General features: G+C 37.9%; 1 protein-coding gene across 3 annotated transcripts in view; it reads left to right on the forward strand.

Annotated features, from left to right (window-relative positions):
- Positions 1–18,221, forward strand: part of ift80 (intraflagellar transport 80 homolog (Chlamydomonas)) — a 72,999-nt gene that overhangs the window by 39,917 nt on the left and 14,861 nt on the right. For all 3 annotated transcript variants that reach the window (XM_053227420.1, XM_053227421.1, XM_053227422.1), the window contains exons 9-12: positions 10,291–10,470; positions 14,049–14,167; positions 14,470–14,544; positions 16,421–16,584. In XM_053227420.1, the coding sequence (XP_053083395.1) occupies positions 10,291–10,470; positions 14,049–14,167; positions 14,470–14,544; positions 16,421–16,584 (538 nt within the window). The remainder of the gene's footprint in view (positions 1–10,290; positions 10,471–14,048; positions 14,168–14,469; positions 14,545–16,420; positions 16,585–18,221) is intronic.

Consider the following 18,221-nt stretch of genomic DNA (forward strand, 5'->3'; position numbering starts at 1 on the left):
GTTGTGGAACATCCGCAAAAACAAATTAGTTCCTTTTATCGCTTACGTTATAGAAGCTAAAAAGTTTGGTTTCCTCACCAGCTTTACTTTTTTTCCTCTCTCTTGAGGTTATTTAGACCAAAAAACTCAGTCATTTTACTGAGAAACCAGAAAGTGCAAAATCCTCAATCCTGAAGACTTTCCCATGGCGGAAAACCTACTGACTGACTGTTACACTGGAGACTCCTTCCCTAAATGTTATATAAACAGATACCTCCATCATAACAATTATACATTTTAGTTTGTTAAATAAGAACACGTTTCTATCTGTTTATTATTAAGCTTAGATTGTGTAGATCGTCTGAACATGTGAACGAATTGTTACTATAGCAATGAATGCGTATTAGAACAAGCACAAGCCAGCACTATCGTCAGAGCTGCTATTATAGAAAATTAATCAACACTTTCTGACCAATCAAATTTGAGAATTCAGCAGCACTGTAGTACATACTCCCATAAAACCATCCTAAAGAATACAGCCAAAAAAAGACATTCAGAAATCTCTTAACTAGAAACAGTTGTGTTTACTTTTGTAGTTGTTGGTAAATTCATGACCAAAGCTATAACTAACAGTAAGACGCTAATTTTGACTATACATCAACACATGAGTAAGTGTATTTACAGCGGCTACATATTTTAATTTACAGTTTCATAACATAAAATTACAAGGCGCTTTTGTATTCAGCAAGTGAAAAGGACAGGAATGGATTTTCTAAATCTACAGACTGTTGCATGTTGAGAGGCCGATTTTGATTTATTCCTCAGTCACACCATTCCGCTCTGTAGACCGTAAAGCACTAGGTGAGTTTTCAGAGATGCTTTGTGCACATACACCCGCACTGCTGTACACAGAGACACCAGTGTATTTGAAATGGTGTGTGCCGTGTTCGAAGGTTTGACTGAAGATGGCAAGAGGAGCTATATAAAACGTGTAGCTGTGCATTGCATGGCGAGTTCGGTGTGCGCACACATGTAAGCATTGTGTTGCCAAATGTGTGTGCGCCAGCTGGGCTTCTCCGGCCAAGCTCTCCTAATTTATACCACTAGACGAGCACAAGCCTCCCCTCCGCCTGACAGTATGTGTAAACACTACCCGTGTGTGTGTGTGTGTGTGTGTGTGTGTGTGTCAAATGCCACCCCGCCGATTAGCATCTCGTGAGGAGAAGCAGAGCAGGCTTCTCTCGGTCAGCACAGACATATTTAACGTGGCTGATGTAATGCGGCTGAATCAGCAGATAGTTCTACAGGGAGCCATTAGACTCCAGCATGTGTCATTAACCCCTTCTTCACTCTCTCCTTCTTTCTCTCTCTCTCTGTCACACACACACACACACACACACACACACATACACACACGCACAGTCCAGGTGGAGAGAAAGAGGAGGAGTGGATTTAAGTTTGAATGTAGTTCATACATCTGCTCTTTTGTCTTTGTTCGGAAAATATTCATTTTCTGTTTATTCAGATTATTCATTATTTTATTGAGTCTGAGTAAAACAATATTGTAGGTACACAGGACAAATATGGTTTGGCTAAAAGGTAGTTCTTTATTTTATATTTTCTATAACATGTCACATGTCAAGATGTTTATTTTATTCCTCTTATTTTTGTACTACCAGTTTTTATCCATTCAAATGTTGTGGAATGTCCGCAAAACAAGTTAGTTCCTGTTAGCACTTGTTTTACCCGCTATAAACTGTTATTCGCTCTTTTTTTTGAGGTTATTTAAAAAAAAAAAAAAAAAAAAAAAAAAAAAAAAGCAGATTACCGAGAAACCAAGAAACCACAACCTCCTCTGTTCTGATGGTGCAAGGGTTTGCCTCTGACTGTTACAAAGTGCTAACACTGGAGACTCCTTCCCTAAATGATAATTCAACATCTCCTCCCAGAAAACTTCACCATTTATTTAGCATTTTTCTTTTATTATTATTTATTATTTTATAAATTTGTTTATTATTACACAGATTACATGGAGTGTCCACCATATAAGTCCCTATCAATGATCATATGTTTAATTTTTTTAGTTAAAGAACATGTTTTTTTATTAAACTTACCCTGCGTTCATGCTAGCACATGACAAATTGACAGGCGACCGATCGTTTTTTTTTTATGTGTGATTTTAGCAACAACACTATGTGTCAGAGTGACAAGCGACATGTGACTTGAGAATTGCAAATTAGGTGATGAGGTGGAAAAGCGATAAATCCATATGACTGGCTCGAATGATTCCTTGGACCAGCCATATGGCCTGCGTCATACCATAATTTTTCTTTTCCCCTCTCATAATTTTATTTCCTACCTGCAATTAGTTCCTATGTACTGTTTATAACTGTGGTTGTATCTTATATGACCTTTCATTAAATGTATATAGAGACATTTCAAAGAAAATAAAGCTTGGAAGGGAGTAACAGAGCTCATCTGTGTCTTTGCGAGTGTTTGAAGCTAGTACAGCTAGCTAATAGTTAGCCGCTAAGAAGCCTGGCACGTGACATGTAAAACAAACAACCAATTTTCACTTTAGTGCGTTATTTAATTTGTGTTTAACTAGTTAGAACAGGATATATGGATATGTAGTGGTGCCTCCGGTGAGTGTATGTAGCTAGTACAGTTAGCTTGCACTGATAATCTGCTAACAAAGCTAATGCAAAGTTTGTCACGTAATGTATGTCAATCAACCAGTTTTCACCTTTTTCACTTTATTTAAATTCTTTTAAATACATTTTTAAGAGAAATAAATCATATACTGTAGTAATTCATGTGCTGTAGGCTACATTTTGGCCTCTTTCTCACCCTATGAATGAGCTGTTACCATAGAAACGATAACGTTACATATCCGACATACTGTCAGAGCTGTTGTCATAGAAAATTCATCAACACTTTGATTACCATGAACAAGAACTTTGACATGTTTTCCTGTACTGAGGGGGGAAAAAACACTCGAAACCCACTTGTAATGGAAGTCTAAGGGCAGTTGTTGCACTCTCTTAATAATAATAAACATGTATAATGTGTGATTATAAAGCAGTATAAAACTCTTATACTCCATGCACCTTCAGGGAGAGATGGTAAAAGGAGTTGGATTTGGATTTTTATTACAGCTTTACAGCATGTCAAAGATCTTCCGGCCTTATCAAGGTTATAACATCCGGGCCGCAGATCGCGGCTCCGGCGCATTGTTCCTGGTCTTAAGGGAAAAGAAAAACGGAGGGAGAGAATGAAAGAGAGAGCGAGAGAGCGCCTTTGAGCTGGAGTTTACAGCCCTTTCCCTCTCCCACTCTAATAAGGCTACAGCGTGGAGAAGCAGCACCTGCCAATCCTAATGGCAAACGTATGTGCAGCGAGAGAGTCAAAAAAAACAATGCAGTGGAAGGAGGCTCCCCCAAAAGAGGGCAGCAGCGTTGACAAAGTGAGACAGAGTCCCGTGTGTGTGTGTGTGTGTGTGTGTGTGCGCGCACGCACGCATCTGTGTGCATTTTATTTGTGCATTTGGCATACAAGACTCTGGAACATATACAGCGTTGGAAGAAGACGCAGATTCGGATCCAGATAATAAAAGTCTAAGTAGCTGCGTATATCCCTGTGGTTAAAGTGAAGCTCAGCCCTGAAGTGTGTGAAGCTCTGAGCTATAAACTAATTTCCAGACTTCTGAGTTGTGGTTCAAATTGCACTTCAAGTATAATCAGTCAACGTCCTTGACACATACAGCGTAGGTATTATTAACGTTTACGTCGTGTATTACTGCAAGCAAAGGAGAAGATTAGGAATTCTAATAGCATTAGAGGAGACATAAAGGAAGGGAGGTTAATTACTGAGAAAAACATTATATGATGATGAAATGATCTGTATGTTAAACAGGGAACACTCCTGGAAGCACTATGCTAATATATGCTACAAATATAATTATAGTTACAACTCAAATATCTTTAAAAGTTTTTAAATATCAGTATTACCCTGAAGAGCAGCAAAGAGGAAAAGTTTCTGTTAAAACTGCATTTAAGGAACAGTGTCATGTAGATGTGTAAGTTCATCGAGTGATAGCATGTGGTTCCAAGCATCAGCTTTTCAGCAGACGTTGGCTCTCATTTGCTTCTGTCATGGGAGGGTAGCATACACTCTCTCCCCTGTCAATCACGGTAGCATTAGCCAATCATGAGCATCTGTGAGCTCATGTATGTGGAAGAGTGCAGATAACACTTAACTCCAAGTGTGTTATGCTATCAAATGAACATCTAAGTATGCTTTCATACCTGTTAGTCCGTTTTTCGAGTCTGAAGCAAAGCAAAATTGCTACTTTTTGTTTGTTCGCTGTTTGGTTTGGTTTCACATGCAACGTAACAAAATGAACCAAAAAAAACAAAGCAAAAAAAACCTAGGTCTGGAAATGTACTCGTTGAACTCATTCATTCATTGGTCAGAAATACGTAACCAAAACAAAACAGAAATCACAATGACAAATGACCCAAGAATATGGAACCCAGTGCTAAATAAACGATTAGATGATAATTATATAAATAGCTAGTTTAAACCATTTTGTGTATTGCGTCTAGCATTTATTTCTTCTTTTTGTTCACTGGGTTTCATTTCTGCAGCACTATTATTCTAATATATTACAGCTCTCTCCTTGCAGCTCAGTTTAGCAGCTCTTATCTACAATAAAAAAAAATAAAAATGCTGCAACCCAAAATGCACGTGTTCAGTTCACTTCCTGCAACAGAATCGCTTTCTAGAATTACTAGACTCCGGACCGAGACCACTACTCGGACCCGACTGCGATTGCTGTGTTCTCACCTGCCTGAAAGAAGCACATCGAGGAGGAAAACACTCCAGGGTTTGGTTCAAATGAACTAAACCCTAAGAGTAAAATCTACGGTGCCTAAAAACTTTGATGCGCACGGTCTTGCATTCCAATGGCGTTTTAGTTTCCATATTATGGAGCTTAGGAGATGATAAAGCAAGTGGGTGGAGATGATCTCAGATGACCTCACCTTTCTCCAACCACAAAGTTGTGTTTCATAAAACATCCGGAACCATAAAACTTTCCACCTGACATGCTGACACATGAACACACGTACATGGTGTAGACTTGCTGCTTTACCTGTCATGTCATATGGGGTTCACTGTCAACATTTTGCAGGTTAAGCATAGTAGTATTTCGACGCTCTCCATATGCTGTTGAGTTTGAGCATTCCATTTTGTAGCTTGGTAAAGTATATTCTCTTGGGCATTTTATAGGCTTTTGTTCTCAAGTTCCACTTTAACACAGTACATGTACAAAGTACAGTATAGTGTTCCTCATAAACTAATTACATTTTACTCATTTGGCAGACGGCTTTATACAGTGTGACTTCTAATTGAGCTGAGCAGTTGAGGATTAAGGGCCATGCTCAAGGGGCAGCTTGAGGCAGCTTGAGGCTCAACCCTTGACTTCTAGCACATGTACAGCAGAATTTTGCTCCCAATAAACATAATTGCAAACAGTTAAAAAAAAAAAAAAAAAAGTTGTAATAACAGTTTTTATTATTTCAATAACAAAATGCTAGCTGTAAACCTATGTATTTAACAGATAAATACCTGTATACTTATTTTATTTTATACAACAGCGCTGTTGAATTCTTAATTCTGATTCGTCAGTAGGTGTTGATTCATTTTCTACCAGCTATAATTCAAATCACAGGTTTACATTAATGCATTCGTTCTAATATATTATAATATCGTTTCTATAGTGACGGCTGGTTCCCAGGGACTTGTATGGTGCATGTGCTACGTAATCTTTGTGGAAGGAGTCTTCAGTGTCAGCGTTTTCTGCCACGGACAGAGGGGTTGGCTCTTTCCAGTTTCTCAGTAACACGACAAGCTGCTTTTTCTTTGTCACGTTAACTTCAAGTGATAACTTGTCTCACGAATGTTTCACAGCGTTAAATGTAACTAGGAACGGATAAAAGAAGCAAAAATGCGCCTTGAATTTGTCCCCATTGTGCTGGATTTCAATACAAATCAATACAAAGTGTTTACCAGACTTTTTTGTCTAAACATACTTAAATACAGGCCATTGAGAAAATTAAGCTTATTTGCAAAAAATAATGGAATATTGCTTTGCGCAATAGTCTTCTTACTTGTAAAACCTGCCAGTGAGTTAGGATGTGTGTACTTTATGAGCCAAGTCCAATTCTGAGTTGGGCTAATAAGGGAGTTTTCCTCTGTTCGTCACGTATGAACAGACGTTGAGTAACCACCCACGGTCGCAGTGAGCGCGTGAGCATTGTAAATATGACATGATTATTCATTACTCCTCAAATTCCCTTCATGGGGATTTTTAGTAGGGGGGAAAAAATCGAAGGAAAAAATGTCTGATGGATGTAAGTGCAAATTTATCTCGAACCCTAATGTGGTGGAACACGGCCCTGGAGTAACACGCAGACACACACTTAAGAAATATATTCAAATAATGATGACATAGTATAGGACTGCAGAATGAAAGAGTGAAAGGAGTGAAAGTGAGAAGGAAAGGCTGATCTGAGGTCGTGTAGGGGACACTAGGACAAGAGGTTAGGAGTGCTTTTGTCCTGTCTTCCACGTGGAAAAAAGCTACACACACACACACACACACACACACACACATACACACACACTAAACAAGCATGCTGTACAGGATTGTCCAGTTGCACTGGAGATCATTATTATTGTAAATCTAAGTGATTTAAATGCTTGCCGCAGGCAGTGCACACATTCATACACTCTCACTCTTTATTATGCACACGTACCCTCCTCTTGTACTATCCAGACACACACACATGCACACATACGCGCTTCTATCTTGTGCAGCAGGAGTCTAATGGCACAATGTGTTAGAAGCATTAGGCGAGCACAAATCCAAAAAGCGCTCCTCGGCCCACTATCATGTGTCTTGGCTCATTGCAGTCTGGTGTATACATTGCGCTCCATCTGTGAGTCACCCGTCTCCTCCAGAGAGCTCTAAAGCCTGGCCATGCTGCAGTGTTTGCAGAAGAATAGATGGAGCGCTATTATTTTTAAATGCTTTCGTTTCGCGGCCAGCGGAGCAGGTCCAAGCTCAGCGCGGCCCTTGTTTTGAAAAAGGTATATAAGAGTAAACTTCAAACGCTCCGACCTTGGAGCAGCCAAGGCTGTTTATCTTCACTTTCCTCTCCCATCCCCCCACCCCTCAAAAAATCATTTTGAGCACACGATTTACAAGAAGGGAGAGAAGGAGAAATAGAAATAGAAATAGTGGCAGGAGTAAAGAGAAAGAAATGAAAGAAACCACCACCTTTGATATGAGCGCTTGTACAGATTGGATGAAAGTGAACCGAGGAAGTTGACTTAAGGAAAGCTTCTATTTTCAACACCGCTCAGCTTTAAATAGAGGCCTGGGTGATCAAATGGCTCCATTTCGGGCTGTCAGATGCAACCATTCGCCTTGATTGACCAACGGAAATAACGCCTCACCTCAGGATCTGGAATTAAAACAGACTCCTCCTTGTGTGCTAATAGTTTCTGTGAAGCTGGCACTTTTATTTTTGTTTGGTGTGTGTATGTATGTATGTGTGTGTGTGTGTGTGTGTGTATATATATATATATATATATATATATATATATATATATATATATATATATATATATATACACACACACACACACACACACACACACACACACACACACACACACACACATATATACACACATATATACACACACACACTGTTTTTCACATCTCGTCCCTCTCCTTTGGCAGGTCCAGCCACCTGCACACACTAAAAAAAAAAGTGCTGACTTGGCAAGGTCAGGGGTCACGGGATGGATGTCAGGGGTGTTTGCAGCTGAGCGGCGTGTCGGGGAATGCCAGTGTGTCGACTACAGAGAGGGGGTTTGTTCCAGGGAGAAAGGGAGGGAGGCTAAAGAGAGAGAAAGTTCTGCGAAAGGGAAAGATGTGAGAATATGTGAATACTGAAGAGAGATAAATGGAAGTTGAAAAGTGACAGAAAAGAGCCCATTTGTCTCCCGCATACCCTTTTGCTCATTTATTAGCCACTTGCTGTATATATTCAGGTAAGGCGTCGATATATCACCACTCCATCTGAACATGAAAGAAGCGCTTATTGCAGAAAAAAATGCCATCTTTATCTTTTTCAGTGGACCGAATTTTGGCCTAACCCCTCCTTTCCCTCTTGAGGTGAAACTATTCTTTCCTTCTCCTTAAAATGTCTAATGTAGGCTCGATCATGGACTAAATATAATCCGTAAACGCCGCAATTACACAAGTGTCTGTAGAACGCCTCCGAAGCTGGCTCTAAAATCCAAGCTAACAATAGAAAAAGCCTCAGAGCTGAGAGGGACTCTCTCAGCTGCGTTTTATAGCACCTGAAACCAGAGCCTGGCTAACAGAGCCGAGTCTGTTCAGCGATACTCCACAGCCGAGCACGTGAACGAGGGAGAGAGGAGAGACAGATGAGCAGGATGAGAAAGGGGTTGGATTCCAGTTTGTAAAGTCTTTGTTTCTTGTGTGTTTGATTTGTGGTTTGAAAGAAAAGTACAAGAAAGACAGTGGAGTGCAGCTGCACACTCTGCTCATACAGATGTACTAATGTATATCCATATCCATTTCCTCACACACTAAATTCTTTTCTGAGTGTGGTTTATAAATGAGTGTGTGTGTTTATGAGGCTGAAGGTGGGACATATGGCATCTTACAGTTTATCACTACCACTGGCTTCCTGTTCTCTTCATCTTTCTTGAAACATGAAACATGCTGTACGCCGCCTGTAGCCCTTCACTTAAATATCTGATTTTTTTTTTTGCGTCTGTTTGATTTTATGCATCAAATTCACATCACAAATTGTCCTTTGCTGGATTCGCAGGTTGTGTAACAGTAGCTATGTTTGCATTCAGCCTAGTGAGCTGTTAATCATCCAGCTGACAGCACAGAACAAATAAATAAGGAATAAAACATGAGTGTGTGTGCTGTTATAGGAAAATAATCAGCAATGCGAAGCAGACTTACCACCCCAAAGATCCTATAACAGCACATCCTGAAGCGTTTTATTCCTCTTATACCTCAGCAATTTGATAACAGTTACACTTATTACAATTATTAATAAACATGTCATACTTTTTATCCATTTATGGTTACTTTTAATGTTGCGGAACATTGACGAAACAAGTTCCTGTTATCACCTATAGTTGTTCCCACACCAACCTCTCTTTTTTACCAGAAACCACAAAGCGCAAAGCCCTCCATCATGAAGACTTTCTCATGTCAGAAAACTTACCTCTGACTGTTAAAAAGCTCTGACACTAGAGACTCTTTATTTAAAAAATTCTAAATCATATTTTTCTCTCCTCACAGAAAACTACACCATATCAGTCCACATGTCCCGGTGTAAGCTGTTGCTATAGAAACAATAATGTATTAGAACAAGTAGATTAAAAAAACACATTAGTTGCTTTATATTGCTGTTATAGGATATTAATCAACATTTTCTGACTAATAACAATTGAGAATTCAGCAATACTGTGGTAGAAATTTACAATTAACATACACACCTGCATCGGAATAGCGTGTCCTGTGGACTGAACTGTGGACAGGCAGAATTCAATTTCTCAGAGGAGATAATAGATAATCAGTTTAATTATCAGTTAAATAGAGAAATAATTATCTTAAATCTGTTCGATTCCAAAATTGGTATGTTGGCACACATTGTGGGCGTGTGTGTTTTTGTCCAACATGGCGGCTGCAAAACCCCAGTCCTGTGAGGAAACTCCACTCAATGGTACACATCTGAAAATTTGAGAAATAATTACTCAGTTAGATGAAGTATCGTCTTGCTAATATTTAGAGGGATGCCGGTTATGAATTTTTCTTCTGTGCACGCTACAGCTGTCATCCTCAAACGTGGGAGTGTTAATGTTTGGTTCGGCTTGGACATGGAGCACATGAGTCTGGCCAACATCTGACAATCCAGTTTTATGCTAAGTTATATTTATCAAGGTGCAAAACCTATTGACATTGTATAAAAGGCACTGCTATTCGTGGACACAAGAAAATCTTTGTCTGAGGAAAGATCAATATTCAAACTGATTAAATTTAAGCATAGGGATTGTCTTGTATATCATCCTCGAGGACTTGAACCCATTTTAATTGTTGCTTTTATGTTATCAGTTTTATTGCACTGTACCCTTCCATACCTTTCCAATTAACTCTCTCTATCTCTGTCTCTCGCTCTCTGTGCACAGTGGTCTTATGCTCTGGAGAAGCCGAACACAGGCAGTGTGTTCAGCCTGGCCTGGTCTGCTGATGGCACTCAGTTAGCAGGAGCATGCGGGAATGGCCAGGTCATCTTCGCTCACATTGTGGAGCAGCGATGGGAGTGGAAGAACTTTGAGATCACGCTCACTAAGAGACGCACCATGCAGGTACGCAACTGTACACATCCCAATATATCTGTAGTGAATTCTTCCACCTGTCTCCCAGCGTTCCTGCTCTAGACCCACTTCAACCCTGAGCATGATCAAGCAGTTACTGAAGATAAACGAATGAATGAACCAATGTTATTCTAAACCAGATCTTTCTCTCTTCAGCGTACATGGTCTGAGAGAATTTGTGTTACAAGCTACAATGGTTCAAAAGTGACTACATTTGTATTTTTGAGTAAATGGTACATGTCCAACACCTTAGCCCAGCACTAGCATTTCACCTCATGGATCTTTTGAAAGCTCACAGAAAAGGAGCTTATGGTTTGTTCTTTTGTCAGTAGAAAGCATAGAGACTTGGAGTCGATCCCAGCTTTTAGTCCAGGACCAGCACAGTTTGGCCAGTTTCCCAGGTGGAGGACTTTGAAACTCCTCATTGTAATACCCTGCTGTTATCAGATGGACATCCTCACTGATGTATAAAAAGCTTAAACTTGATGAGATGCTTTACCACATTATACACCAAAATCTGTCCCAGACATTTTCTGACCTTAACTCGGTCCACTGAAAACTTTCCCAAATTCATGTTATATCCTTTGTTTCCATCGCTGTATGCATTCACATTAACACCAAGAACTTTGCAGTGAACTGGACAGCAGCGCTCGGTAGCGCTAACTGACCCTATTCGCAGCTCCCTGTGAAAAACAAACGTGCTGTCATTATTCCTGGCTTGGCTTTGATCGAGGCCTGCACAGTGTCAAAGCCCCAAACCTAGCAGCAGCATCCTTCAAAATCCTCCCAGCTGTTCCCAGCTCTCACAGACCTGCTGAAAGCTGAAGGAGAGAGGCCTGCGCTTTGTTCCATTGTTTATATATGAAGCATTGTGAGTCAGATTAAATCCCAGCAGTGCAACATACCAAGTGCTCTCACAGTCCACGAGGAACACAGTTGGCCACTTTACTTCCAGGTGTGGGGATTGGACGGTGCCCATCTTAAAAATATATACAAGTCACATTGTGTTAGGATAACAGACTGTTAAAATACATTGTGTTAGGGTGTATGTTATATAAAACCCTTCACTAGGTGAAATTTTTAACATTTTTACTATATATAGTTCTGAAAACTACGTTTCCTTGTGTTTCACTTTTGCATGCATCTCAAATACAGGTAAAGTTTTAACATTTTAAATTCTGTTTACCTCCAAAAATGTAAAAAGATTTAAAGATTCCACGACTGTGGCGGACATTTTGATCGTCTGTATCTGATTACAAACTGAATTGATTAGGAGTATGTCTCATAAAGTGTCGCATATCTATCCAGCTACTTGATCAAACCATAACATTCAGTGTGTGTCTGACTTAGCTAGCGAGGTTTTACACAACTTCGTGCAGATTGACTGTTTTTACCGCTCCATTTATCTTTGCAGGAAGATAGCCTAGGCAAGATTACAGACTACACAAAAACATTTCTAGGTTGTTCTGGTTTGTTGAGGTGTCAATGTATGTTAAAAACAAATTAAAAAAAAAAACTTCAGGTGTAGTTAGAGCTCCTAATCTAATCCACAACACCTAGTTTCACTAATTAAGGGCTTCATTATCCACATTACTTCATCTTCGTCACTATATTTTGACTGTCTTTCATTTCTAGGAGTAGAACTATTACAGAAAATCATCTTGTCCAATTCAGTGGTTTTATACATGCATTTAAATTGCAACTTAATCATGACATTATGATACTATTGTAATTTAAACCAGAGCACTATTGAATTCTTAATTCTGATTGGCCAGAAGGTTTGATTAGTTTTAAATAATAGCAGCTGTAAAAGTCATTCAAATCACAAATCATTTTAATACTAATATCTAATATCGTTTCTATAGTAACAGCTTTCACAGGGACTGGTACGGTGGACGCTTTACATAAACAGATTGCCAAAACGTATAATAGTTGATATGGTGAAGTTTTCTGTGAGGAAACATTTATTTTTGGAAGGAGTCTCCGGGGTCAGCGATAAAGCTTTTCCTTTCAATTTTCCAGCATGGGAAAGTCTTCAGGATAGAGGACTTGCGGGTTTGTGCTTCCTCTGTAACGTAACAACCTTCATTTTCTTGAAGAGAGAAAAAAAAAGAGAGGCTGGTGAGGGAGCAATTGTTTATAACTGTTATATCTTAAGTGATAACAGTACATTCCACAACATTAAATATAACTATAAACCACCCAGTTGTTGATTATTTTCCTATAACAGCACACCCTGTTGTGTATTATCGCTTACGCAAAACAGTTTTGGTGAGACTCTCTTTCATGGCTGTCTCATCTGAAGACCATTAGTGCTTGACGTGATGGTTCTATAGTTGCGTACTTTAACCCTTTATTGACAGAATTGAGCAACTTCCCTTAGACCTCCATTTGACATGAGACTTAGCTAAACAGGTTTTCTGTTGGGTTAAATTCTTATGTTATGCAAGTTTAGGCTGGAAAATGTTGCTTTAATCTCAGTTGGCTGTTGTATTATGTACCTCTATGCTTCCTATGTGGTATTATATGAAAGTTTTTGGTGAATAATTTATACACCTTCTCCAGAAGAAGCATAAGGTCATTTCCTGAGTGCATACATTGCTAAAGTAAATGAATTGCCCTACGCAGAAAGGTGCGAGGTGTAGTTGATTTGTAGTGTACTGCTGACATTTCATGGGCTTCAGTAAGGACACATGCTATGTGTGTGTGTGTGTGTGTGTGTGTGAGTGTGTGAGTGTGTGTGAGAGAGTGAGAGAGAGTGTGTGGGTGTGCACCATTATGCCATAAGCCTCTGAATGTAGGCAGTGACAATGGCCAGCTTGTCCAGGAGCACCCACCACTGGAGCGTGTTTAAACTCACGCAAACCGCAAGATATTTTCTTGCGTCTCTCGTGTGTTTCGTGTTTTACTCCCCTGTGCATTCGCACACACACAAAAAACACACAAACACACACCCTTGTTATAGATAGCCCTTGCTGAGTTGAGTTTGCAAAAACCAAACAACCCCATGTCTTCAGCTGTTTATTTTCTCCACCGCTTTCTTTTTTTTTTTTTTTTCTTTTCCATTTACCTTCCTCACACAGGCACATAATGTCCTTTACTTTTCCCCCTTTTCCTATTTATATGTATATGTTTGGCTATTTTTATACCTCCTTGCTATCTTGGTTCTTGGTTTACCACTTTGCGGTGTCTATTCTTGGTTTTATGATGAACTAATTTAATTGAAGTAAAGGAGCAGAAATAATCCTGTCATTTATCCACAGTTTATCTGATGACTGGGGAATTTACAAACTGCTGAAAATAATGTGGATAAATATTTTGGGAACTGAAGATTTATATATTTATATACTATTTTATATAATAAGTGGGTGTGTGATTAATAATAATAATAAAATTTATTTATATTGCACCTTATTTAAAATGTTTACTGTGTAAAGTAAAAGAAAAAAACAGAAATGAAGAAACAAAAGGTCAAAAATAAATCGAATAAATAAATATAATAATATAATAACAGCAAAAAAAAAATACAAAAAATATATGTAATAAATATGTGTTTATTTGTGTTTTAGGTCAGGAACGTGCTGAATGATGCAGTGGACACCTTGGAGTTCAGGGATCGAGTTATCAAAGCGTCACTCTCTCATGGTCACCTGGTTGTAGCCACCGCTCTGCAGTGTTTAGTCTACAGGTATTTCACCAGTTACTGCCCTTTACTTTTTATTTTCACCCTCTACTCTTTATTTTTATTGCTCCCTTGCTTTTTTTCTCGATTACGCGTTCATATCGTACTGTGACTCACCCTTTAACGATGATCTCATGCGGTGCTGTGGTCCGACTGTTACTGCTTTTATGATTTTTGTATCCTGACCTTTTCACTTACGTCTGTTTTATTTAGTCTCAGTCATATTATTTTAGTAGTTCTAATAATAATTATTTGAAAAATATTATTGTTCTAATAATAAGAACAGTGTTCTGAACTTTCTCTGACAGCACTAAAAACTGGAACACACCACTGATATTTGACTTGAAGGAAGGCACAGTCAGCCTGATCCTCCAGGCTGAGAGGTGAGACTCCTCTGTGTGTTTTGTTACTCATTTGACTTAATCTCTGAAGCCAGAAGTTCTGAGCTCATCGTCAGTGGGACGCCAAGAGCGAGTTAGAATACTAGTGCTACTAATACTAACATGATTAAATAAGCAGGGAATAAAACATGACATAGTGTGCTGTTACAGGAAAATAATCAATGACAGGATGAAGACCCAAAGTGTTTTATGCCTTTTATTCCACAGCCAAAGACATTTTTAAATGATGAAAAAGTGGCACATTGTACTTTTTTTAATCAGTTGATAGCTATAGCTACATTTAATATTGTGGAAAGTCTGCGAAACAAGAACGTTTCTGTTATCACTTACGTTATAGCAGCTGTAAACAGTCGTTCCCTCACCAGCTTCCTGTTTTTCTCTTTCATAAAGTTAATGAGACCAAAAAAGCAGGTTGAATTAGTAAGACAAAAGTAATGTCAAAATAATGAGATATCTTGAAATAACAAGTTACCAAGTCAAAATAACAAGATATTTTGAAATAATGCTAAAATGAGTATGTCAGGATAATGAGTTGCTAAGAATAATGAGATAATATCTTGAAATAATGAGGTAGTAAGTCAAAATAATGAATTAGTAAATCAAAATAATGATATAATATGTTGAGATGATATCCTGAGGTAATATCAAGTTAATATCTTGAAATAATGAGGTAGTAAGTCAAAATAGTGAGACACTAGGTCAAAATAATGAGATAATATCTTGAAAAGTCAAAGTAGCAAAATATGAAGTTAAATAATGAGATACTAAGACGTCAACATTGCACTCAAAAAAGGTTTTTCGCCCATTGTTCAGGGCTTCCAAAGACACTGGAGACTCCTTCCATAAATGTTCAGTTAACGTCTCCTTACAAAAAACCATATCAACGATTCTACATTTTTCTTTGTTACATAACAACACGTTTTTAATCCCTTTATTATTAGACTCAGATTACAGTTAGCGTCCATATTATAGAATTATAGAAACAATAACATATTAGAAGGAATTATAGAAATGATAAGGTATTAGAACAAGTGCATTAATATGCATCTGTTATTTGAATTATAACCAGCGCTACTGTCAGAGCTGCTTTTAGAGAAAATTAATCAACACCTTCTGACCAATCAGAATCTCTAATTCAACAGCGCTGTGGTATAAAATGCACTGAATTTACAGTATCAATCAACTAAATATTTTAACAAATCAGTTAAATAATACTAAATAAAGTGTAAACTAATCGATCTTATACTTCACATTACAATATACAACACAAAGCTGGTTGAACTGACACCAGTAACTGGAATAGCTGATGCTATAAAAATATCGTCCAGTTGATGGAGCGGTTTGCTCCGACCCCTACTCCACATGCCCCTTTTTTGCCCCTACCCTCTGTATCCAGGGCTCCTCTATCACACACCTGCCAAAGCAGTGTGCGGTGTTAGCCAACAGTGAAGCACACTTGAACCGAGACCTGCTCATGTGGAAAAGCGATCTCCATTAGTCATTGGCTATAATGGTTACACTTCTCCAAGGTTATTGTTCATCAGCTCAGTGAAATGAAGCTCTTGGATCGCTGTAAGCTTTTCTTCCCTCTCTTATGAAACCTCGTTTGGCGGAGAAGCAATTGCCGCTTTGGGTTCATTGTTCTCATCCATTTGGGGAAAAAAACACTTCGCAACAGTCGTGAAGTTTTTAAAGCAATAGTACAAATTATAGGCTCTCTTCCCCTTTTGTTTGTTTAGTAAGTTGTTTTCTGAAAGGTTCAATTATGGCCATGCTATATAGCGAACTCGTCCATCTTGTTCTCATACTACCCTTGTTTTTTTTTCGGTATTTTTTTTACGCCTTGTCTCCCATGTAGGCATTTCCTATTGGTGGACGGAGGAGGCATCTACGTGTACTCGTATGAAGGGCGTCTGGTCTCCGCTCCCAAGTTTCCGGGCATGAGGACAGATATTCTGAACGCGCAGACCGTCTCACTGAGCAACGATACCATCGCTGTACGTGACAAGACCGATGAGAAAGGTGCGAGATGCTTGACATTTTGAATTACATTTAATTTCACACCTTAGTAATGCCTTGTTACAAACTATTGACACCAAGACAAGTTTACGGATGTTGGAAATGAATATTGAGTGAATATTCTTGTCTTTTGGTCAAGTGACAGTGACGCTGGGAGCTGCTCAAACATCATTTCTAGCACAAGTGCCTAGAACCAGAAGGAACTGAACGTACCATGTCTTGATGAGATCCAGTATCTTAATGAGTACCAAAGCAAATATGAATATTCAGCTAGTTTTAAATAAACAATCAAAACTTCACATCACCGTCACGTCCACATTTGTTCTGTCACGTCTGTAAAGTTTCTCACAATGCCTCTTACGGCCGTCTGGTTCCAGTCCCTCGAGTTATTGTGAAACACATGTGGACACAGTGGTATGGCAGCTACACTAGGGTTGAGTTTGCGTTGGCCTCCTTTTTGAAAAATCTTCATGATGTAGTCATTCACTCATTTTTAGCTAACTTCAAAAACGATTAAGCTTTTGGTCAGATGAGAATTTACAAAACAATGACTAAGCCCTTTTTCCACTCGCGCTCAGATTTATTCATTTACAGGCGGAATTCTGGCCAAGTCCTACAAGTGCCACAAAACTGAGCTTTTACTAACTGACCAGAAACAAGTGCAAGATGGGTTTGGAAGAACAGAGTGAGCTGCAACTAACACACACACACACACACACACAGAGTAAGTACTGATGCTCAGGAGTGCATTAATATTGTTGATTAATATTATTATGTAATATATATATATTGTATATATTACATAATAATATTAATACAAGTTAAAAGAAATGATAAAGTAATTGCATAATATATATATATATATATATATATATATATATATATATATGAGAGAAAGTAGATATTTATATAAAGATTAATAAAAGTTAAAAGTAACAAAATGATCAAATAATTATTTTAATTATCATTAGTTTTTATTATTATTGTAATAAAAATAATAATGCAATTATCACACATGCAAAAATAATCAAAAATAATTGTCCAATTAATATACTATATAATATATATTACATACAATTAAATTTATAATTACATTAACATTATTAAAGAAACAAAATGATAAATGCATAAAAACAATAATTATGCAATAAATATCCTGTCTGTATTACATATTATTATGAATATATTATAATGAAGTAAAACCTTGTGCATATTAAATGCATAATCATAAGTAATTATATAATAAATATACTTAATATATTACATATTAATATGAATTAAAGTAATAAAATGAGCCTAAAAGAAATGCGTAATGATAACAGCTTTCTGCAATAAATATACTGTATATGTTAAATAATATTCATGAAGATAAAAAAAATGATAATAAAAAAATGTACAATAATAAAAATTATTCAGTAAATATGTGGTATAAATTATGTGACAATTTTGAAAGCAACATTTTTACAAAGATACACGCTTTACACACTCAAAAACAAGGGTACTTTTCGTTGTTGCTGTGGTGGTGCCTTTACATTTTATACCTATAATATGTATGTTTCACTTGTGGAATGTGGATATAAAGTTCCTTTAAAAAAAATCTAAGGTACGTAACTGGACTGTAGTTACCTTTAAGAGTAAAG

This window comes from Pangasianodon hypophthalmus, chromosome 21 (assembly GCF_027358585.1).
Source record: "Pangasianodon hypophthalmus isolate fPanHyp1 chromosome 21, fPanHyp1.pri, whole genome shotgun sequence".
Classification (NCBI taxonomy): Eukaryota; Metazoa; Chordata; class Actinopteri; order Siluriformes; family Pangasiidae; genus Pangasianodon; species Pangasianodon hypophthalmus.